The sequence below is a fragment of the Gavialis gangeticus genome, unplaced genomic scaffold (genome assembly GCF_001723915.1).
Source record: "Gavialis gangeticus isolate Ggan-Ray unplaced genomic scaffold, GavGan_comp1, whole genome shotgun sequence".
Classification (NCBI taxonomy): Eukaryota; Metazoa; Chordata; order Crocodylia; family Gavialidae; genus Gavialis; species Gavialis gangeticus.
The window spans coordinates 13,687,620-13,711,099 of NW_017728964.1; the positions used below are offsets into that span (position 1 = coordinate 13,687,620).

The 23,480-nt window shown below is 51.8% G+C and overlaps 1 protein-coding gene across 2 annotated transcripts in view; it reads left to right on the forward strand.

Moving 5' to 3' along the window:
• The window catches only part of UNC13D (unc-13 homolog D), a 46,969-nt gene extending 24,389 nt beyond the window's left edge, over positions 1-22,580 (forward strand). For both annotated transcript variants that reach the window (XM_019503320.1, XM_019503312.1), the window contains 23 exons: positions 706-810; positions 1,295-1,387; positions 2,877-2,980; positions 3,883-4,000; positions 5,217-5,341; positions 6,466-6,556; positions 7,044-7,100; positions 7,685-7,782; positions 8,151-8,202; positions 8,846-8,976; positions 9,596-9,716; positions 10,687-10,830; positions 11,155-11,253; positions 12,197-12,403; positions 14,053-14,121; positions 15,342-15,421; positions 16,341-16,446; positions 16,556-16,627; positions 17,056-17,139; positions 17,733-17,853; positions 19,027-19,150; positions 20,095-20,300; positions 20,845-22,580. In XM_019503320.1, the coding sequence (XP_019358865.1) occupies positions 706-810; positions 1,295-1,387; positions 2,877-2,980; positions 3,883-4,000; positions 5,217-5,341; positions 6,466-6,556; positions 7,044-7,100; positions 7,685-7,782; positions 8,151-8,202; positions 8,846-8,976; positions 9,596-9,716; positions 10,687-10,830; positions 11,155-11,253; positions 12,197-12,403; positions 14,053-14,121; positions 15,342-15,421; positions 16,341-16,446; positions 16,556-16,627; positions 17,056-17,139; positions 17,733-17,853; positions 19,027-19,150; positions 20,095-20,300; positions 20,845-20,951 (2,514 nt within the window). In that variant the 3' untranslated portion in view covers positions 20,952-22,580. The remainder of the gene's footprint in view (positions 1-705; positions 811-1,294; positions 1,388-2,876; positions 2,981-3,882; positions 4,001-5,216; positions 5,342-6,465; positions 6,557-7,043; positions 7,101-7,684; positions 7,783-8,150; positions 8,203-8,845; positions 8,977-9,595; positions 9,717-10,686; positions 10,831-11,154; positions 11,254-12,196; positions 12,404-14,052; positions 14,122-15,341; positions 15,422-16,340; positions 16,447-16,555; positions 16,628-17,055; positions 17,140-17,732; positions 17,854-19,026; positions 19,151-20,094; positions 20,301-20,844) is intronic.
• The last annotated feature ends 900 nt before the right edge of the window (positions 22,581-23,480 follow it).

Consider the following 23,480-nt stretch of genomic DNA (forward strand, 5'->3'; position numbering starts at 1 on the left):
GGGTTTTGAAAACCTCCAAGGCTGGAGATTCCACCACCTCTCTGGGTAACCTGTTCCAGTATTTTACTACCTTCCTAGGGAGAAAATTCTTCCTAATATCTAACCTAAACTTCCCTTGCTGCAACTTGAGACCACTGTTCCTTGGTTTGTCATCTGCCATCACTGAGAACAGTCTAACTCCATCCTCTTTGAGCCCCTCTTCAGGTAGTTGAAGGCTGCTATTAAGTCCCCTCTCAGTCTCCTCTTCTCTAAACTAAATAAGCCCAGTTCCTTCAGTCTTTCTTCATAAGTCGTGTCCCCCAGCCCCCTCACCATTTTTGTCACCCTCCACTGGACTCTTTCCAATTTGTCTACATCTTTTCTGTAGTCGGAGGCCCAAAACTGAACACAGTACTCCAGATGTGGCCTCACCAGTGCTGAACAGAGGGGAATAATCACTTCCCTGAACCTACTAGCAACACACCCAGCAGTGTAATTGCTTATGATCTGTATTGAGACATGCAGCTTGTTACTTGTAAATTTTATATTTTAATTCAAGAAACAAGGAAAAAAATTCTCGTTATGCATTGTGTGAATTCAGTATAACTGTTAATTGCCTGATATTACATATCCCTGCCATGTTAACACAACAAGATATCTATGGAGCTCATTCCTATTGCTAATGCTTCTGTTTTTTTGACACCTTGTTCATTTGTCTGTCTTCAGGACCTGCACTGTAGGGATGACGAGTGGTACATCCTGGAACCACGGACAGAAACCTACCCCAACAGGGGACAGTGCCACCTGCAGTTCTTGCTGACTCACAAGAAGGTAGGAGGAACCTCTGGCCAGGAAAAATGGGGCAACAGAAACATCACTTTTGTGGGTTGTTTGCAAGGGTTAATTTAGCAGGGGCTGATCCTCTCTCTGGTCGGGAGGCAACAGAGATCGAAGATCTAGGACTGGCTGTGGCAATAAGAAGTTGGGATTTTCACATGTGAGTCCTATCTACATGCAGCTTTCTAGCATCTGTGAGGGCCCTTCCATAATCAAGGTCCATGGCTTGGTGTTGATGCTACCTAGTGCTTAATAACCCTGAAAATCAGGCCCTTTATTCCCACGCTGCAGGATGGGGTCTTCAGCTTCCCACAAGGGACATTGTTACTTACATCGGACTTGCCATAAAGTACAGATTCTCCAGGTCTGGTCCTGAAGTTCTGTGGCAGCTTGGGCATTGCTCTCCCTATCAAGGTCCTAAGGAAATGGGGTCCGTCCCTTCTCACTCCCTGTTCACCTGGTTTTCTTTCTCATTCAGAGGTCCACCTCCCTGAGCAAGACCCAGCCGAGTTACACTGTCCATCGCCACCTGCTGCAACAGATGGTGTCATATGAGATCTTGCAGCATCAGGTACATGCAAAGCTGAAAAGGCGAAGGAAACTGGTTCGGGGAGGAGCATGGAAAAGATTAATTCTCTGCTGCAGAGTAGATGAGATTCGAATGTGGCGTTCAGACATGACATTTTGCAAGGGGCTTTCCAAAGTCATGAGGTTACTTCCTGGGGATAGGGTCATTGCTCTTTGGAAGGGGTTGTGAAGGCTGGCCCAGGTATGGGCAGATCTAGGATGTTGACAAAGGAAGTACAGAGGATGTGGTGTATCATCACCTATAACACATGTTTTTCTCCAGTTAAAGAGAAACCAAAAGTGTTACTAATATGCTAGGGGCCTAGAGCTATATTATTCAGTTTAAGATCAAAGTAAAATACAAATATATAGGAAGGCACACTAACTTGCTAAATTATACATAAAGTTTAAGAAACATTAAAAACTGGGGCAAAAAAAAATCAGAAGATAGTATTTTATTTGTCCTATAGTCATTATAGTTAAATGTGTGTCTTATTCATATTTGTAAAATAAAATCTAGTTTTCCTGAGCATCTTGACAGTGCATGCAACACTTTGCTCTCAGGCATGTCCACACTTGATTTAATGTTCACCTGTGTTAGTATCACCATACCTGAGTCAGGGTCTTTAGCTCGAGCTTAAGAACAGTCTGCAGGGTTGTGAAACAGAAAAGAGATATTACCAGAAATAGCTAACAGATAGCAAAAATGCAGAAGAAAGGTTAGCTTGATTAAAAGAACATCTACACCCTTAAAAAGAGGAGAGGCACTGAGTGTGTCTACATGATCATTAACACACCATAGTCACTGTATATTAAGTTTAGTACTTGCATAACCAAGAACTAAATTAATGTGCAGTTACTGGTGCTACTGTGCAGTAGCTCCAGCACACACTCAGCTGACTTTTTACTGATCCTAACTGCTCAGTAGCCTAATACTACTGCACAGTAGTGTATTAGCACAGGTTTTGCACAGCATGCTACTGTGCAGTGTTATTAGGCTACTGCACAGTTAGCATCTCATGTAGATGTACCCATTAACACCTGTGAGTGAAGAGAGATTAGCAGGGATCAAGTACATTAGAATGAGTCATGAAGTCAATTGACTCCTTTAGGGCTGCCTGAATAGAAATCCCCCTATCCTTCCTGGGCAGTTGGTTTTAAAGGTCTGAGTGGAGCAGGAATCAGAGGCTGGTGACATAGCTGCACTAGTGCACCCCACCCATCAGCCCCTGGGCCCAGTGCAGGCATATCTGCAGACCCCCTCCTCCTGCAATGCAGTGCTTCCCTGCTGCTTACCAATAAGATCACCTCTGAATGTGAGCCCAAGACACTGGAACCATGTGGAAACTGATCTGGGCTGCTGCAATGATGATAGGAAGATCACAGCACTGGTTCATTAGTATTACCCAGGGCCTGAAGGAAGAGGTTGAGGCACATGAGCTCTTCCTCATGTAGCTACTTCAGACCCTTTCACTTTTTCATTCCCCACACAGGCTGGGAGTATCTCCTGGGATGGGGAGCTGAGCAAACATGCCAGCACAATCCTGTACCTGCATGCTGCTCAGAAGGACCTATCTGACTTCCACCAGGTCATGGCGTGAGTACCACATGCATGTATGGAGTAGGGGCAGTTACAGCAGCTGTGTCTGGGGATTAGGGCACCTGGCTTCTATTTTTTTTTAGCCCTGCCAGTGATTCTCTTTGACCTTGGGGAAGTCACTGAACCACTTCCATGTCTCAGTTTCTCATCATGGTAACAGTACCTTATTTCCCAAGGATGTCAGGGACCTCAGTTACAGTGAAGGGTGTGCTTTGACCTCCCTCAATAACAAGCTCAATAGCAGAACAGGGGACAGCACTATGACTGTTAAACTGCAGAGGCTCACATCTGCTGTCTCTGGTGAGTTTATCAGCCAGTGCTAATCCCAGCCAGAGCTCTGACTGCCTTGCCCTTTCCCCATTTGTTTGGTCACTTCTGTCTGGTGTGTTGCTGCAGGCAGACTTTCCTGATTGTGTCCTGTGACACTAGCAGAGCTCTTGGTCTTCTCCTGCCATTGTGGCTGTGAGCAGATGCCAGGCAGCCCCTGATGCTGCTCCTTACACAGTTGCAGCTGGGGACAGGGGAGCATGGAGATCCGTGGGGAGAGCTTTCACTGCCACTGCCTGTTTTCATCCCTTTTCCCCTCTTGATCCCTTGTCACAAATCTTGAAACAAGGAGAAGGCAAGATAGAAGCCCTGGGCCTGAGACAGAACCTGGACAGTTGCTGCTTCATGGCCTCCTGGAGTGATAAACAGTGCCAGAGTCTGAACCCCTCATTCTTCTGATGTACTGTATTCTTCCCAAAGGATGGTGGTGGGCACAGCACATGCCACCATGATCATTGAAGAGGGAGAATTATCTTGCCCCTTTTGCAGATATTCCGAGTCCCTTTGGGAGGGTCAGTCATAGTTCCTCACTCTTGGGTCCTCACTGGGTATCTCTTTCCTTTTCCATCCAGACAGTGGCTGGCTTACAGCAAGCTCTACCAGGTCATAGAATTCAACAGCAGCTGCCTTCTCCACCAGATCACCAGCATTGAGTACCAGTGGGTCCAGGAAAGGCTGAAACCTGAGCAGGTATGACCAGGCACTGAAGCTCAAGCCTGGGGGTGTTGGAGGAGTCCTTCCATAAGCCACTACAGCCAAGAGAGCTTCTTCATGTCACTTGGGAATCCACCCAAATAGGGTCCTTCGGGTCTGCATGGGTGCAGGCCCCCTATAGAATGAGCAGGAGTTCATGGCGTACACCAGCTGGCTGAGAAATGTGGCAGTGGTTTTTCCTTACAGCAGCTGTGTGAGGAGAGAGCAGAGCCTGGGTCCTCGGGGATGGGATGTCATGCCCTCATCCATCCTGTTAAGTGACTGATGAGTTGGGAACTATTCTACAAACAGAACCACGTCCCCATGTGAGAAACTGTTACCTTCTCTTCCATGAAGTGGAGATTGGCCATGGCCTAAGTGCCTCAATCCAGGAAAACAGTGGCTGAGAGTCACTGCCATCTAACAGCCCACATCATGAGGTCCCCATCCTGCCCACAGAGGACTGGAGTTCACAAGAACCCACCCCACCATGGTGCCTGATGCTGTAGTTGGCTGTCTCTGAAGAGACCAAGAGCTGGATGGGCCCCTGTGATTGGGATGGCCTCACATCTCAAGGGAAGCAGTCCCATTAGGCTGGGGCAGAGATACACTGTGGTGGAGGCTGATACAGCCAGGCACACTACAGTGCATTACAGATAACATTGTTATTGTGTCCAGATTGCCTGCCTGCTCACCTGGCTCTGGCCCCTCTGACCCCAACATCAGTTCCCTTTGCCATCCTGTCAACCAGAGGGACTTAACGAAAAATATTGGGGGGAAAAATAAAGCCAAACAACATCCCCATTCTTGCCATCCCTGATCATCCCCCACCACACATTGCGTTTTCCTAGCAGCCCCATGATGCTGAATCCCTGGTTAAGCACAAACCTCAATTTAACCTTAACACGGATATTTTTATAAGATCATCTAGTTGCAGATTGAGATGCTTCCATTAAGCTCTGGCCTCCCAGCTACTGAGAGTGATTTCAGCACCTTACTGAGAGAGGAAGAATAGTTTGGAGGATTTATTTGCATCAGGGCAAAGCATTTTCAGTAGATTTTGGACATTATTTCTTGTAGCCAGATGCAGAAATGGTTCCCCCCATTGTTGATGCCATGCTGGTTGGAGACGGGCCTTGTCCATATGAGAGGCTGTGCCCCCTGTTAAGGTCTTTGAAGCTGCCACTGATGGCATTTAATTCCTTCTCCCCAGAAATCAGAGCTGGCCGAGTCCTTTGAGTCCTTGCTGGCCTACGGTGTGTCTCTCCTTCAGAAGTACCGCATCATATTCCCACTCTCCACACCTCAGTCCACACAGAGGCTGCAGTCATTGCTCAGGTCAGCCAGCTGCCAAACTTTTTGGCTATGGAACGGGAACTAGGCCTCTTAGGGTTCGTCTGCACCATGTCAATGCTGTTCTCGGGGGGTGGGGGGAAGTCTTGAAGTGAGACAATCCACCCACTCCTGCCTGTATGCGCCAAGCCTGGATATTCAGCAGGGAAGCTGTTCTGGGGATGTCCCCACATGACCATGCTCAATCGTTATCTCCAGTATGCTGTATAGGGTGTCTCTGAGCAACTTCACTGTCACATTTTGGGGTTTGGCATATGAGAGTGGAAGTGGGTGGGTCAGGCATGCTTGAGCCAGCCTGTCTCTGAGAGTCCCAGGTGTGGGCTTATCCCTAGGTTCTCTGAACTGCTTGTTGCCTGATGTTCCCTGTGCTGCTTTATCCACTCTGCCTCTGAACAATTCAAGTCTTGGGGCTTCCACTCTTTCCCATGGGAGCCTGTTCTATGGGGAAATTGCCCCTTCTTCCCCATCTCCCTTTATTATCTCCCACAGGACATTTCCCCTCCTAGACTGGTATCTAGATGTTGTTTCTTCCTGTGATCTCTCAGGAGAGTTCCCTCATAGGGCCAGATAAGGCCCTTATTCCATTGGCCATCTGCTTTTTTGCTGGGCCTTTTATGAAACATGGATGAATGTTACTGATGCCACACCGTTCATGATACACTGAGGTCACAGCACTGACCTAGCAAGGAAGCCTGGCCTGTTTAGCACAAGCTCTAATGGGGCTGTTGGTTCAGTCCTTGGTGTGAGCTAAGATCATGGCTGTCCCTCTGCAATGAGCTTTTCAAACCTTTTCTTTCATGCTGAGGCATACTGGGCTGGGTGACATACCTGCTACCCTCTGAATTGAGTCTCAGAGTTCAGTTCTATCCTTCTCCAGGCTGCCAGCTCCAGGTCTTTTCAGGGACCCACATATCCCTCTGTCTGGGTCTAGCCACTGGGCCAGAGCTCGCAGTGATGTCAGGGACCTTTGTGTGAAGGAAACTCTGAAGAAGAATGTGTGTGTGTTTTGGGGGGCTTGGGGATAAAGGGACTTGTGTCTGTCTGGCAAAGTCCTTGTCCTGGAAGGGATTCTGCTGTGCCTCACTACAGATGATCTTCTGGCCTTACAGAGTCCTAGTGCAGATGTGCAAAATGAAAGCCTTCCGGGAGCTTTGCTCACTGACCCCTGACCTTCAGCAGATGGTGACCGAGGCTCTCAAGGTACAGTGCCACTGGGATGTGTAGGCTCTCTTCCTCCCCAGTCGAGTCCAAGGCCTCCTGCTTCTGGCTGGCATCCCATGAGCAGTCCCTTTCCTCAGCACAGCCTCCAATGGCTCCATGTCCTGAGCCTCCTCCCAGCAGACAGGGCTGCCAATAGCTTTTCTGCAGTGCTCCTTGGAGGCTGCTGCGGAGAAGCACAAGATGCTTCTATCCCTCCAGTGTGCTGTTTGTGTGGAGTCCCCAGCTTGGGGGTGGGAGATCCCCAGTTTCAAGCTCTCCCATTTCCCCCTATGCCACAGTATCGCTGCTCTTCCTGCCCTGCCCCATGCTCTGCTCTGTGTCCCAATGAAGACAGCCTGCTGCATCTCTGATGGGCAAGGGGCATTCTCCTCTCTCTGCCATGTGTGTATTAGAGTAAGTGAGACTTTTGGACTGTCTTTACCACTCCTGCTTTCCTCCATCCTTTCTCTGTCTCATTCCCTTGCAGCTGGGGACTATGGAGTGGTTTAACATGAAGAAACAGCACCTGAAGCCCATTGTGAGGGTGAGAGCCCCTTCCATTACATGCAGCATTGTATTGAGCTCCAGCTGAGGGACCTGCTGGGTGGGAATGGGGGTTACTGGGATGGTGCTTTCTCAAAAAGGGCTGAGCCACCACAGCTGTGGCAGAAGGCAACTGGCCATCCCTACAAGACATGGACAGCACTTACATGTTTTCTGCCCCCTGGTCATGTTAACTTATGCAACCCACCATATAACACAGACTGGGGAAGTCACTCTGAGAATATCCCAGGTTACTGCTCTCTTGGCTTTCCTAGACATTCTCCTCCCAGGATGGTTTTATGGTTAAAAGCCCTGGTCTAGTACTCTGGAGATATGTGCTCAACCCCAAATCCTGCCATATATTCGCTGTGGAATCAGGAGAAGTTGCTTTGCCACGTTCTGTGTATCAGTTCCCCACTGTTAAAATTGGCTGAGATACCTCATTGGGGTGTTGTGGAGTAAACCCATCATGACGGCAAGGTGCCCAAACTAACAGGAATGAGGGCCGTTGCTTGATGGACTGCTACCCCATGAAATCATTGAGTACCCAAACCAAGCTGTGCCTTCCTCTCTTTTCCTTTGTAGAGCATGGAGGAGAATGGCAGAGCCCTGGTCAAGCTTCTTGAAGAGGTGAACTGTGACCTCCAGCAATGCCACAAAACTTGGAACAAATTCTTCAGCAAGTAAGTGGCTGATGTAGGCTGTTCCCACAACCCCATCACCCTGTGCTTGCTTCAACAGCTGGTTAGAGTACAGGAGCTTACAACACCCAGGTTCATTACTGGATGCCAGAAAAAAACACAAATCTATAAATATATGGTGGAATCAAGAGTGAGGCTGGAACCAAACCCTTGTGGAGCATCATACATCATATCAGGAGACAGAGTCTAATGACCAGTTTCCACATAATCTTTACCAGCTGTAGTCCCTGAGGTTGCTGTAGTTCACACTGCAGGGCTTAGGACTTCTGGGCAGGAGTGGGTTCTGTGTAGTGGGTTTGACAGGTTTGTCCCTGAATTGTCTGTCTGAACCTCTTGTTTCTCCCCTGCAGCACCTTGAGAGTGGATCTCTTCTCCGTGGCCTACCTGGAGCTGCAGAACCTGGTGAATAAGCCTTCTTTGTTTTCCAGTCAGAACAGCAGAGAATAGAGTGGTTCTGAGACTTTTAGCCAGCTGTTGGGTTCCCCTTGCAGAGGACAGGAATGCTCTGTGGTGTCAGGTGCCATCAAGGGTTCATAGAAAATGAGCAGTCATGGTGAAAAGCCCTTTGCATTTCCAACCCTGGATGTGGGGTCATAGGCAGCCCTTTGGTGTTTAAGGAGGGACTGTTTCCATACTCCCATTCCCTAGTCCCAGAGGCCAGATCATGGCACTAACCATGAGCTCAAGGGAGGCAAGTTTGATTCTAGGCCTTGTGCCTAGTGGCAGTAGCAAGGGAGTGAGACTCCTGGCTGGGATCTGGCTCTCGCGCTGACTCAGTTGCTAGTCTGTACATTGGATATGTCACTGAAATTCTCTGGGTCTCTGCTTTCTCACCCATAAAATGGGGATGAGCAGGTTTCTACTGTATTACTCCCTTGATCCTCTTTTTGTGCTGCCCTTAATCAGGTGCGGTCTCCTGACTTTGAACATCAGTCCTGAGGGCAGCATGTTCTATCAGTCAGTCAACATAGAAAATCCTCCTTCAGTTCTCACTAACCCATCTTCCCCCACTGGTTTCCCTGCATTTTCCTTCCATCTGGTGCAGGTTGCACATCATGTGAAGGAGCAGCTGAGTGAGATTGACAGTGGCATGTCCCAGCTCACAGCAGAGAGCCTTTTCCAGCTCTACCTCAGTTTGCAAGAGCTTTATCGAATGAAGACCTTCCTACCGAGCAGGTGCTGACCCCTCTGAGCCATTCACTGGGAGATGAATCTCAGCAGTCCCAGACTATGGAAGGGGTGGGAATACATTAGCTAACTGACTCTTTTCTGAGCCAGTTGGAGAAGGTTGAGTGAAGCCAAGATGACCATTGGTCCAGAAACCTTTCCAGGACCTTCCCTTTAGTGCTTGTCTTTGGTGTTACTCCGTAACAACTGCACTTTGAAGTCACACTCTGCCTTAATTCTAATTGTTGAGTCTGGACAAACCCTCGGTGCAGTAATATCAAGGAGAGAAGAGCTAAACAATTGACTATGTCTCGTCAAGATTTGGATATGATCCTGGATGGGGTTATGGGGCACTGGAACTCCAGACAGAGGCAGATAGGGCTCTAAGAGGCAGAGACAGGGGTCTCAGTTAGATGTATGGCTCAGGAAGTACTTCAGGCTGCTCATATTCTTACTAGAGGGTTCCTGTCCCATGTCATTGTGGTGGTGGGGTAGATAATGCAGAGAGTTCTGCTAATGCTTCTCAGTGGGGTAGGCATTTTTCAAGTCTGAGTGGAACTAGAATCTGTAACCTTCTGTCTTGTTTCTGCTGGGGGATAGAAGCCAATCTTATGCCTTCTTTTTCCAGGGATGGCCCTCTTGCTCTGACTGACTTCTACCAGTTGTTTAAAGAGGCCATTCCCAAGTGGCTTCAGAAGACCTACTCTATAGCACTGGAGAGGACCCAGCGAGCTATCCAAGTGGACCAGGTAACATGAAGACTCAAACAAGGGAAAGAGACTCCCCTTGGCCACTCTAAGACTCTCCAGCCTTTTCTACACTCTCTTACCCATTATCTTGAGCTTCTTTCACTTCCAACCAGTTCAGTCCCTGCCTCCATCTTTTCTCCCTTGCTATTATGTGTATTGAGAAGCCCATGGCTTAAAAATCAGCATGTTTCTCTTCTACCTGAGAAGTAGAGTCACCCTTCATTCCTGTAAGAACCATTATAGCCTAGCAGCCCCAGGGAGACACACAGGCTTAACTTAGTTTTAACATGTCTTCCCTCAAACACTTGATCCTGCAGAGTCACACAGCAATGGGATACTCCAGCAGTGCCCTTCCCATCTTTGCTTTCCAAATCTCTGACCCCTCAGTTTCACATAGCCACAGGCACTGTTGTGTTCTCCTGGATTAAAGGTGACAGATGATGGACACTTGCATGTTATGAGATGAGGAGCATCTGTTTAGCTGCATGTCCCAGTCACTGTCCCCAGCTGGTTTAGCAGAGAGGCAAAGCATTGAAAGGACCTTGGGGTCAGAGATACACTTCTCATCAGCATGGTCTGACCAAGTCAGGCTGAAGCCTGGTGGACAGTAGGTCTTATACCACCTCAGCCCATGCTATACTCATCCCAGAGACAAAAGACTTCACTCTACAAGTACTTCTTGCCAATGCTAAACTAACTCAGTGAAAGTTGGGTGGATGAGGCTGTGAGAGAGACCTGTGGCACCACTGGTTGGATACAGGTCTTGGCAAGTGAAACAAAATTTGCCTCACGTTAACCTCGTCTCTCCTGTGGCCGAAAGGAGGTCCCTGCTGGGGGCAGCAGCAGACAGGAAAGGTCAAAAAAGCAGGTCCAGGGAGGTATAAATTAAGGGATGCCTTTACTTTGGCTTTGCTTTTTGGTTATTTACAAGACACTCGGTAACCAAGTGTTCTCTTTCTCCATCACCCAGCTGGTGCCCCTTGGGGAGCTGAACAAACACAGCACGTCCACTGTCGACCTGTCCACTTGCTATGCTCAGATTGTGAAGACTTGGCAGCAGCTAGACTGGCCTGATCCCGAGGAGGCCTTCATGATCATGGTGAAGCTCATTGAGGTGTGTAGAGCCAGCAACACCAGCTGAATCAGTAATAGCAGTTTGTAGGTACCCGGAAGAGAGGTGATCAAATCTCATGCTTCAGAGCATCAGCCATAGGTATCAGGAAGGAAGATCTTCTACCCTAGGATTAGCTTTATACCTGGGCTGGCTTAGGTTTTTAATCCCTTTTTTATGGAACCGTTTGGAGACATCATGCCAGATAAAATAACTCATCAATTTGGTCTTGAGTTGCAAAGCCTCTTCTTGCCCCCAGAACATTTCTGAGCAGTGCTGTATGTACCCCACGTTCAGTGCCTCTTGCTTCCTCTTTGTCTCCTCTAGGACATGTGTAAAATTGCTCTGATGTACTGCAGGCTCATCAAGACCAGGGCAGAGGAGCTGTCGTCAGATCAGCGGGACGAAGGAAATGCAGCTAACAGGGTGAGCATTGGTGGTGGCCTCTGCAGGGAGGTCATGGAAGGGACAGTGGGTATAGGGAAGTTGTTGAGGGAGCCAGGATGATCAAGAGGGTCCATGATCAAGACCTGGGGGTACCAGACTGTGGTTTGGTTTGTAACCAGAGGGGAGTTATTCAGTGGCGGATTTTCTATGGACCCCTTTAGACTGGAAACTTAAGTTGCTGATCTATGAAACAGGTGCTCTAATTGCACTGCTGTGCACTGTAGGGGTGTTGAGAGGTTGCATCCCTTACATCCTGGGAGCAGCCCAGATACTGCAGCCATAGGGTATCCTATATGTGCTGTAGATAGAGGGATGGGTCTTGGGGCCCATGATCAGTCCAGCCTCCACGCCTCAGCATTCACCTGCCCACCAGGGAAGGGTGAGATGGCACTACCGCCTACATTGGCCCAGTCTTCAGCAGGTCACACCCCAATTTTCATTTGCCCAGAGCCTTGGTGAGATCTGACTCATTTGTAGGGCCTTGCCCTGGTGGAGAAGATGGTTAGACCTCCCCAGAGGTGGGGTGGAGGACTGAGTTGCCTGTTGCTTGCCAGTTGCCTGGTGAGCTGAAACCCTGGCTGAGCAGAGTGCAAGGAAAGAAGGAAGAAGGAGCCCTTAGTGCCACCCCTGCACCCTGACCAGCCAGGTAATCCCCCATAGTGTGAGCTTAAAGCACAGGCGTGGGTGTCTTAACTCTGCAGGGTCCGGTTCTACCACTGGACTGGCCAGTAGTTCAGCTTAGTCAGTCTCATGGATATTGGCGGTAGCAGTGCCATGTACAAGACCTATCCACTGGGAGCACCTTTGGGAGCATGTATGGACACTGCTACCCTACAGAGCAGCCTGGGATGCCAGGTGAGGTGTGGGGGAAACAGCACAAGGCTCATGCACATAGTTAGGGGCTTTTCCCTTTTCCACCCAGCTCTGTATTGTGGTGAACAACATTGAGCAGCTGCGGCTGCTGATCCTGAGGCTGCCGTTGCAGTTGGACTGGGAGCGGCTGGAACGGCGGATGGGGGATGCCATTGATCCTGAGCAGATCCAGCATACACTGCACAACCAGCTCCAGGGCACCGTCTCCTGCCTCGACCATGAGATCAGAGACGTGGTGCAGACCCTAGCAGCAAAAGTAATTGCCCAGGCTTGGCATTTTCTCCTACACATATGCTCCAGCTTGGGTTTGGGGGTGGAGGCAAAAACACTCCCACACTTGAATGGGGCCAGATCGAGGGCCTATGGAAGCCCGTGGAAGGATGCCTATGGACTCCATTAGTCTTGGGAACAGGCCTGTAGGCATGCTGATGGTATGGACCCCCTCACTTTCCATGGAGAGTCTAGGTCCTGATGGAAAACAAGGGTGGATGAGGTCAGGATCCGCAGGGGCCAGCCTTGTACTGATGGTGTCTACCCAGCATTATGTTGGGGACAGCTGGGCACAGCTAGTTGCTCCCAGCTGCTGGGATGGAGGGTGCAGCTTGTAGACTGTATTGTTGGTGGAAGATGAGGCTGTGCATTGAAGGGGATTTGAGGTCACATTCTTCTGGGACAAGAGGGAAGGCTGGGGAGGAGGGAGAGAAAGGAGACCTCTGAGAAAGATACTAGGCTCACTCTCTTTTCTTGGGTAAGCTCCTAAAGGAGTGTGTGGCTCTTGCTGGCTTCATGGTGGGTGATGGTGGTCCAAGTGCTTCTGCATACGGCCAGGACACCTGTGGGGAAGCACTAAGGAAGGTGTTTGACATGGGTGACAGAGCTCTGAGGGCTAAGTCCTCTGGCCTCTGTGCACAGCTCAGTGATGCTTGCATCACTGTGTGCCTGCAGTTTTTGGCTCTTGCACACACTTTGGGTTCTGGCTGCAAAGAAATGGTTCAATTGGTGTACACGGACTAGAGATAAAACAGAAAAGGGCCCTTTCACTGCCAAGCCCTAGAATCTTGCTGCTTATGCCCTACCCTATAGCAACAGGATTTGAACCTGCATTACCCATTTTCTAAGGCAGCATTCTCACCACCAGTCCATAGACGAAGTGCTGCAAAGTAGTATCCAGCCCTTCTCTTGAACCTGGCCTAACGGGCAGTTTGGAGGGCAAGTTATTGTGGGAGCAGAACTACAGCAAATTCGAGAGAGTCTGGCTCAGTGAGGTGGACATATCTATGAAAAAAATGCACTGGTGGTTCTAGCCTGGGCCTGGAATAAAGCATTAACTGCTCTGTGTCCAACTTCACTGCTGAACACAAGCATCAGAAAGCCTAATGAGGTGAGAAGCAGCACAGCACAGGAGGTGAGATAAACCCACCCTGAGAAGCAGGGGCTAGAACACAGGACCATGCCCATCAAACACAGCAGCTATTTTACTGAGCCCCAGACTTCCTTTTTTTGGCTTGTATCCTGGCTCCACATATCATCTCCTTCTGGTTGCCTGGTGAAGAGGAGACCTGGAGGATGCTTCAGGCGCAGGGCCCAGCCTGTTGTGTGGTGGTTACAGCAAGGCTCTGGGACCTGCCCCTTTTTGATGCAGAAAACCATAAAAGCAGGGTCTTTTGTTTCTTGGGCAAAGGCCCACCCACCAGTTGTGACTTTCCTACCTGTGATGTAGTTTTGCATGCACAGGGCCTTGCACATATATCCAGGTGATTCTAGTCCACTTTGGAGCTTATACAACCTTCTCAGCATGTGCAGAAGGGACCAGAGCATGATCCACATAAGTGTGAATAGCAGCCACTCAAGGCTGAATCCCAAATCACCCATATATGCCACAATACATGTGTGTTTCTTTGGCAGCTGGAAGGTGGGATCGCCAGGCACATCCAGGAGCTGTCAACTTCCAGAGACTCCAAAAGCCCAGAGGATGTAAGTGCCAGGCCTTGATGCCCCACGGGCTACAGCTGAGGGGCTATTTTGAACCAGCCATGCTCAGCCCAAGTGCTACTGTGAGGGGGTTGTATAGAAGCCCCCATCCTAATAATACTTCCAGTGGGTTGAGAGGGTTGATTCTCCCTTGCTCAGATTGTCCAGCAGCTGTAGAGCTGTACCCTGGCTGGGACCTGTTGATACAGCCTTTGTACTGAATTAAGTTCTAAGCCCCTGAGTACAGTAATATCCCTCCCTATTGCTCCTGACTCTGAGTCAACTTGAGTCAGGGGGTTAGGGAGAAACCAGCACTGCTTGCTTCTGCCCTGCGGACAGTAGCAGCTCAGTGAGGCTGCTTAACACAGGCATTACCTGCAACATGCTCTGTAGATGAGATGTGAGATGTCTCAAGGCTTCCCTTAACCCTCCTGGCTCCTGCCAGCCACTGAATCATAACCTCCCACACCTCTCCATGGTGTCATGGGGAGGTTAGGTGGGGGCCAAGGTAAGCCCTGGCAGACAGGCTGTGGGTGTGAGGCACCTAGTGCAGCCAGCTACATCTGGGACTGCTGTATAGACCGTCTGGCTGGCTCTTTGACATGGGCATCGTGGCAGAAGCCACAGACACCCAAGTGACAAAGCCATGCCACACTGTGTGCTTCTGCCTGCCAAACTCAGGCCCCAGAAGCATGTGCTCACTGGAAAAAAACATTCCCAGAAATAGCTGCAGGGCAGCACAGAGTAGGACGCTGATACCAGCTGGCCCAGTTCTTGGGCTGGTAATAGGTTGCCAACTCTGAATCTATTCTGGGAGGTTTCCAGAATGCCAGCGTGCCCGTGGCACACAATGCAAATGTGCCCGCATGCTTGCATATATCAGTTATGGATTATGGTGCTTAGACTTTGTCAGGAAGGCAAATGCACGTTACTATTACATTTTAAAAACCCATTGGACTACTGTATACATCAGATTCAACATTTAATATTCTTTTTAATGAATGCCCTATCATTTATCTCCTGGGTGACTCTCGGCAGTCTCCTGGAGAGTTGTAGCTAATTCCTGGAGTCTCCAGGGCAATCCTGAAATGTTGGCAACCCTAGCTGGTAGGCAGCTGAGTAGCCCCAAAAGCTTGGGAGCTGCTGGCAAAGATGTTCTTTGCTGGAGACAAGGCCTCAGGGCCACGCTCCTGCTGAGGTTCCCACCCCTTCTCTCCCCACAGTCTATCACGCCTCTCATGAAGTTCCTGGAGTCAGAGCTGCAGTACCTGAATGTGCATCTGGTCCAGGAGAACTTTAATAGGTGAGCTGCAGGGCTGGAAATCACCACTGCGCTGCACACAGAGGTCAGAAGATCCAGGTGGCCCTGCCCATCTCTCACCTCAGGCCATGCGGTGGCACAGTGGCTTCACCAGTCCTCCTTCACTGCATACACTGGATGCCCCTTTTCTGGGGCTTTGGCTGCGCTGAGGTGTGCTCCTGCTGTAACACCAAAGTGGGACTGCAAGCCCCTTCCTTCAGTAACAGGCTTACTGTGTGTAGTGCTGGCCACCCGAGGGTGCTACAGTGCTGTACAGGACATGAAAGGCTTTCACCTAGCACTGAACAGCAGCCCCCACAAGACCCCCCTTCTCCACAGTGGGGAAGTGGCAAATCTGTTCGCCAGCTGACACAATAGGCAGGGCAGACATAATCAGTGTCCCACATCATCACCCTGGCTTTTCTGAGTTGCCACCTAGTGCAGTGACGTCCTTGCATTCACATCTCACCCCCATGAGGCTTCCTACCCCTATCCTGGGCCATCGGTGCAGTGATGATGCAGCAGGACAGTGACCAGCACTGCCCTCAGCCATGATATGAGCACATAGGGAGCTGTAGTGTATCACTGGTAGCGCTGAGGTCCCAGCTCCTGATGGTAACCATCACCTCAGACACCATCTAGACTGTTACTGCAGTAGATTAGCCCTATTCTGTTGGAGTGGAACAAGCCCATGTTGCTGTTGCAGTCCAAGTGTGTCTGATACAGCCCAAGTTCCACTTCCCCTTCTTCCTTCCTGGTGCAAACTCCCCCTTGTGTAACTGGGTTAAGACCAGTAGCTGCCTGTCTCCACTGGGGCACTGGGACCAAGGTCTGTGACACCCAGGACCTGATGCCATGTGCTGCATTGCATAGGCCAGCTGAGAACCCTCTCCCAGCTCTGCCTTTCACTCCCCTCCAACAGCCTCCTGGGTCTGCTCTGGAACCACACCCTGCATGTCCTGACCACTGCCACCAAACAACAGGGATGCTCCTTCAGGTACTACCAGAAGCTGCAGTTTGCTCTGAAGGTAAGTGAGACGTGAGGATGGATGGTGGGGTGGGTGAGGGGGAGAGTGGCCTGGCTTTCCTGGGTCTCCCTGTGGCACATAACCAGGCTCTTCTCTCTGGCACCCTTAGAACCTGGAGCACTGTTTCCATGCGGAGGGCTGTGGGCTGTCCAAGGACACCCTCCACACTGAAGCATTCACGGTAAGAAGCTACTGCCTTCCCCCTTCGGCTCCCCCCCACGCCACTTCCCCTGGAGCACTCACAAAGGGGATGCTTGACCTTGCGCTAAAGCCAGCAGTGACTCGCATGTTCATTGTATGGCAGAGTAAATTTCCAGCCTGGTCCTTGGGCTGTGAGGGTTCAGGAGTGCAACTGAGAGATCAGCCCCTCCCAGCACTCCCTGGGGATGGCTGTAGGGCTGGGGGATCAAGGAGGAGAGAATGCCCTCTGCTCCCCTCCCTGCATCTCCTAGGGGTATTGCCTGCTGCTCCTGCTCTGCCACCATAACTCCCACATGGTCAAGCACGTGACACCTGGTCTGGGAGAGCTGCTCCAAATGGTGCTTTCTATTGGGGATGACGCATTGCTGCCCAGGGTCTGCTGAGATGCTTCTCTCCTCTCATCTGCAGGCGCTGGAGAAGGAGCTGTTGCTCCGCTGTGCCACAAGCCGGGAGCTCATCCAGAAATACTTCAGCAACAGACTCCAGCAGCAGGTGAGAGCAGGCAGGTTCTTCCCTCTCAGATACGGCCCCATCTCCCATCCCAAACCCAGCCTGGCTGGTCCTTCTCGCATCACTCTTCCATCACAACCCTGCAGGTCACATTTCCCTACCCAAACTGGCCTGAGTTTAGCCATTTGTCTAAGAGGCAAAGGTCCAGGACTTGTCCTCCTTCTCTTCCCTTATGTGAAGACCTTCACATAACCTCCCCTCCTGTCATCAGCTCCCATAGTCTGGCAGGGCATGGGCCATCGGGAGCTGAGAAGCGGCTGTTATACCTCGTAGGCTAGGTCCAGCTGGGAAGGGGAGTTTAGCAGATGACATGCAAAGGAGGTGTTGCACCCTGTCCCACCCCCATAGCCCCTATCTAACCCCAGTATAGAGCCATCCGTCTCTCTTTCTTTAGGTGACACTGCCCCCCACCCCTCCCAGTTTTGATTTGCTGGGCTGCAAACCCCGATGCCAGCCTCCCTTCCCCCCTCCCCCCAACATACACAGCCCCCAGAAGGACCTGTGGCCTCTCCACTCTTAACACTGGAGAGACACTGCTGATATGTGCTGCCTCTGCTGTGCTCTGTGTGTCTCAGCTGGCGACCAGCTCAGAGAAGTACGGGGCTGTGACCATCAAAGCACTTTACCGGGCCTCCGACCAGAAGCTCCGCATTGAAATCCTTAACGCTGTCAACCTCATCCCTTTGGACTCAAATGGTGAGAAGCCATGGGCTGGGGCAACGGCCAACTCCAGCATGCATTTTTATTCTGCTACAGCCGCAGCGTGAGGCAGCAACTGTCCTTGATGATGGCTCCAGTGTTTTCTAGCCCTGGCGGGGGACGAGGGTTACAGATGCCAATGGTACATGACAGTAGAGGACCCCCTTTGCGTTGAATTGTGCACAGGGCACTGCTGTGGTAGCCTGTTGGTCTGAGCTCATGGGACAGTTCGCTTGCAGGCTTGGGCATGGCCCATGAAAGCCAGTAATACCCGTAACATCTAAGGGGCTGCTGGGGCTAAATGAGCCAAACCTCAACCCAGTCAGGGGACTTTGCACCACAGCAACACCATTTGTGCCCGCTAAAGGGAATGCAAGGGGGACACAGCGAGGCAGGTGAGCAGCAGCCAGGCTGCAAATACCATTGTGTCATGGCGGCCCCTGGATCTCCTGGACACATCCTTTCTGCCAGGCCATGGGACCAGGCTGCTGGGGTAATCTCTAGGGACCAGGCTGCAGTTCCTGTTGCTGCCCGGAAGGGGGCGCTGCCGTTTCACCGCAACACCCTGAAACTCCACATCTGCTCACCTGGGCCACCAGCCCCGAACTGCCCCGTAGCCCATTGGCGTCCAAGGCATCCCAAAGCCAGTTTGACCCTGGGCTTTGTGATAGGGATGGTCAGCAAAGCACCTTGGGCTGACACTGACCTGGCCAGAAGCTGCCCTGTTGCCACAGCAGAATCCCATGGAGACAAAGCCTTGCTCTTTGACCTTTACAGATCCCAACATCCAGCCCCCGGAGTGTGGGCAGCTGCAAGCCAGAGGTGGTCAACTGGCCTTAGGCGCTTGGTTGGGAAACTGATGTCTGCTAGGGCAAAGCAAAGCAGTGGGGTGGGTCTGTGGTGGGAGGGGGGGTGGTGTGTGGGTGTGGATGTGTGTGAGTGACAGTGTACCTGGAGCCAAGAGCAGTGCCTGCAGACCTGTGTCTGAAGCAGGCACCAGGCCCTGGGTGTGAGCGCTGCTTGGATCAACACATACTGGGATGGGAAATCCTGCTACAGCATATGCATTTGCTCCAGTGCTGTGCAATAAGGATATCTGCACCAACCATGGACCTGGGGAGGGGAAGGCAGCATATGCTCGGTCCCATTCTCCCTTCTCATCTGTCTAAGGCTCAAGTGACCCCTTCGTCCAGCTGACCCTGGAGCCACGGCACGAGTTCCCTGAGGTGGTGGCACGGGTGACTCAGTGCAAGAAGAACGATCTCCATCCACTGTTTGATGAGGTCTTTGAATTGTATGTATGAGCTGTCATAACCTTCCTGCGGCATCCCACCAACTGACCCCAGGCAAAGGCAATGGTGGTGGGAGCAGAGCACGTGCTAAGCCTGGAGCCCCCTCCAGCCACACCTTCCTTTTTTAAGAGGCTGTCCTGCTGCTTCTCTCCTCCCTGGAAAACTCTGAGCCCTTCCAGCAAGAGCAGGACATGCTCTTATGAAACCTGTGAGACTCAATCACAGCTCAGGGCAGGCTTGGGGTTGGGAGCCCTCATCCCAGCCTGCCATAGGGGTTGCCCCTGTCTGCCCACAGTGCACTGTTGCTCTTGCCCCTGCCCGTCTGGCTGCTGCTAGCACGGCATGCTAAGCTTACTGGCTGCCAGCCCCTTGCTCGTGGCCTGAAGGTCAACCCCCAACGAGTACAGCACACAGCGAAAGAAGGTGGACAAGGCCTTGTGCAGTGGGGTGGGTGTCCATGTTGGAACCAACAGTGATGGGCCGTGACCTATTTTTGGGGGCAGAGAAGATGCTGAGCATAAAGGTTCACGCCATCTTTTCCGGTTTGCACCCACCTCTGAAGAAGCAGAATCAAGTAACCATAGCACAGACCACCTGGGTCTGAGCCCAGAGAAGTCACTGATGAGGGCTGAGCAGAGGAAAGACTTAGGAGCCAGCTCTTTGCCCCGAGGCCTGTCTGTGCGCTCTGGGTGGATGCACATAGATGCCACTTGCTCACTTGAGTGCTGGGTGCTGCCTGGGCTCCCCAGCAAGACAAATAAGTGGGAGGGTGAGGACTCCTGCTTGGATCCAGTGGCTCTTGCTTGGCCCCCATCTCTGCTGTTAGACTCTGTCTCAGTCATTGCTAAGATGCTGGTCAGCCTGAGACCTGGGCTCTGGTTGCCCCACATGGGTGGGCTGCCATGACACGGCTGAGACCCCCCCCCCTCGTACCTCTTCTTCACAGTTTGGTCCCGCCAGAGAAGTGCCAGCAGGAGGGGGCCTGCCTGCTGCTCACTGTGTTTGACTACGACACTCTGGGAGCCAACGATCTGGAAGGAGAAGCTTTTTTTCCCCTCTGCAACGTGCCAGGGGTCAACAGGAATGACGATGAGGTGGATGCAGTCATGGTGCCCCAGACACGGCTGCCACTGACCCATCCCAAACCCACCGGTACCCATGACTTTTATTGGTTTCCATCTGCTTCCCTAGCCCTCTGTGCTAGGCCAGTCAAGCTGGGTGGCCTTGGAGAAGTCCCTCTGCCTCTGGCTTCCCCGTCTGCAAAATGGGTCACTACAGGAGCAAATGCTTCTCCTTCCTTGGCCTGCCAGTGTTTGCACAGTGCACTTGAAGCACTGGGCGCTGGTAATGGCTGCTAATGGTGACAGAAGCCCACAGCCCTACTATACTGAGCACTGGGGAACAGGCTGGAAGGTCTGATCTTCCTCTGGGAAAGAGGCATTTCAGCTGGCCAAGCTGTCTTGGTCTCTGAACCCACTGCCAACAGGGCATTAGCAGAGGCCACAGACTGCCCCTGTGATAGATTCCCCGTGGCCGTGGGTCTCCACAGGGCAACAGAGCCAACCCCACCTGCTGCTCTGGGCTAAGCTGTGCGCCTTGGGTACTGCAGCAGGGGCCCAAGCAGTCCCTGACTTCGGGCCCTGGAGAAGCCTTCCCCTCTCCTCTTTTCTGAACTTTACTTCTCACCACCTCACAGGGGACCTGATCCTGAAGCTGCTGGAATTTCGCAAAGGGGACAAGGAGGCGCAGGCCTTTGTGAAGCTGCGCAGACAGCGGGCAAAGCAGTCCAAGGAGTTGGAGTGATGCCTGCAGGCAGGAGGTGGCCAGGACCCAACCAGCAGAGCAGCAGGCCTGAAACCACTGCAATCGGTTCCCCTCTGGCCCCCACCCCTTCGTACCTGCGGGCAGTTAACCCATGGAGGGGTATAAGGCTGCCGTGGTTTCTGCTTCCAGCCACTTGTGAGGTTGCTGCCAGGCAGTGGATGACCCTGGGGAGGGTCCTGGCATGCTGAGGACTGGAGCATTGGTTTTGTTTCAGGGAGGCAGGAAATGGCTTCCTATCTACCCCACTTCTGCTTGGCCACATTACAGCACCACTGGAAGTGGCATTGGCCAAGCCCACATCACCCCTCCAGCACGAGCCCACAGCTGTTTGGCCCCACACTGCTCCTTAGCTCACAGGAGACTGAGAGACAAGGGCCTGGGCCGTGCCCCTTTCGCCATTTCCATCGGACCCACTCTGCTCTGGGCTGCAGCTGGCACGGGAGAAGGGGCCAGGAGCACAGCGCCACGTGAGGCCAGCAGTAAACAGCAGCAGCCCAAGCCTCAGCAGCTACAGCTGCAGCCCTTAGCCCTGCTCCAGGAGCAGCAGGGGATGCTCTGCGGGTGCTGCCAGAAACAGAAAGGAACAGGAGAAGCTGCTGATGCAGCCCCCCACAGTTGCTTTGGGAAAGGCCCAGGCTCCAGGCACCGTTTCAGCAGAGCCTGCTGCTGTGGACAGGTGAGGAGACCGCTCTTGCCTCTAAAGAGCCAGGGGCTTCTTGCCGAAGCAGAGACATGGAGCAGCAAGGGGCCTCAAGCTGGGAGCCAGGCCACCCCCTGCTTACGCAGCGCTGCCCCGTCTCAGCTAGACATTTGTTCTTGAAATCTGCTGACAGGAATTTTGTGCCCCTGCCCCCCAAACCGGAGCTAAGCTGTCCTCATTGTATTTTACCTCACATCTCCCCCAAGCTCCCCTCCTGCCAGCTACTACTCGTCTATTCTCCTGGCAAACAAGACTGTCGGTACATCTCGATTGTCTCTCTCTCCCCCAGACTAATCAAAACTAAGTTCTTCTGCTTTCCCACAGAGGCAGTGCTTCCCAAGCCACATGTTGTTTTCCTGGCTCTCCTTCAGTCTCTCCCAATGTGGCTAACAGCTTTCTGGAACTGCGGTGCCCAAAGCTGGCCGCTGTAGTGCCAATTAGAGAGGAACAAGTGCCTTCCTCGTCTTGTATCTATCGCTCCCATTAGCACATCTCTGAACAGTACTTGCCTTTTCAGCACCACTGTCATGCTGCCGCCTCCTTCAGCTTCAGCTCTGCTGTCACCCCCTCCATCCTTTCTTGCTCTCTAGACTGTTAGTCTTCATGTTGCTTTTGCCCATTTGAGTTTTCCTCCCTACACCTTGGACTTGGCATTTGCCTTTCTTGATGTTGATCTCAGTTGACTTCAGCTGACTTCTCCAGGTGTTCAAGCTCATTTTTGTCCTTGGATTTGGCCTGCAGCCCTTTGCCATTTGAGGTCATCTGCCACGGACCCTACTTGATACAGTCTCCCACTTTTAGCTCCTGTTATGACCAGCATCTCAGCTTCCTCTGCTACATGGAGCTAGAGGAGGAAAGATTTTTTCCTTTTTTGGGCAAATGCTGTCCCTCCCATGTACACTACAACGAACAGGCCAAAACATGGGGAAGATGACTTTTAGCACACACTCAATACCTGTCTTCTGGGCCTTATTTTGCCCAAAAACATGGGGAAGATCTGGGCAATGCTGCAGCTGTATGGACCCAGACTGGTTCTGTTATATGCTCACCATCTAACGCCACTCTCGGTGTAGCAAACACAGGTTTACTTGCCTTTGCATGCACTGGCTTCATTTCTACCCGCTATCTGAGCTCCTCTTAGCCTAGATCTAACCCCAAAAGGTTGCTAGGAAGCTGTCCCGTTAAAGAAGAGAAGAGTCAAATGAGTATAAGTTGCTGACAGGCAGTCTTCCCCCTTTCCTCCTCGCCCCTAGAAATCAGCAGGGACTGGTCATGCAAACTGTGGAGGGGATCAGCTTGCTCCTCATATCTGCCCCTCCAGGCTGGTACTGCAGAAGCTCCTGCTGAAGGGTCGTGTGCCTGAAGGCAATGGGGGCACTCAGAGCAGAGCTGGGTAGCAGCACCTGGCTGCAGTGACTGCTCCTCTCAGTCTTGTACCAGAAGTTGCTCACAGACACAGGGTCACCTCAGCCCTGAGCAGATGACTGCACAGCAACAGTCCTGGGGGACACTGAGCCTTGCAGATGGCCTGGCTGACAGGGCCAAGTGTGGCAGGCTGGCAGTTACAAAGTGTGGTCCTACGCTGCTCCATGGGGCTCAGGGCAGGGTGCTGGACCACACCAAGCATCTCTAGCAAGAGGCACTGTAAGGAAGGGCTGGGGAGCAGAGGGGAGGGGGAGGAGGCCACACAGAGGCTCTTAATCCTACCTTGGCTACACATTTATGGTGTCTCCACTTCCCTGTCCATAAATTGAGAATAAAGCCCACTTTCTGCCGGGGGGGGGGGGGGGGGGGGGTGGGGGGGAAGG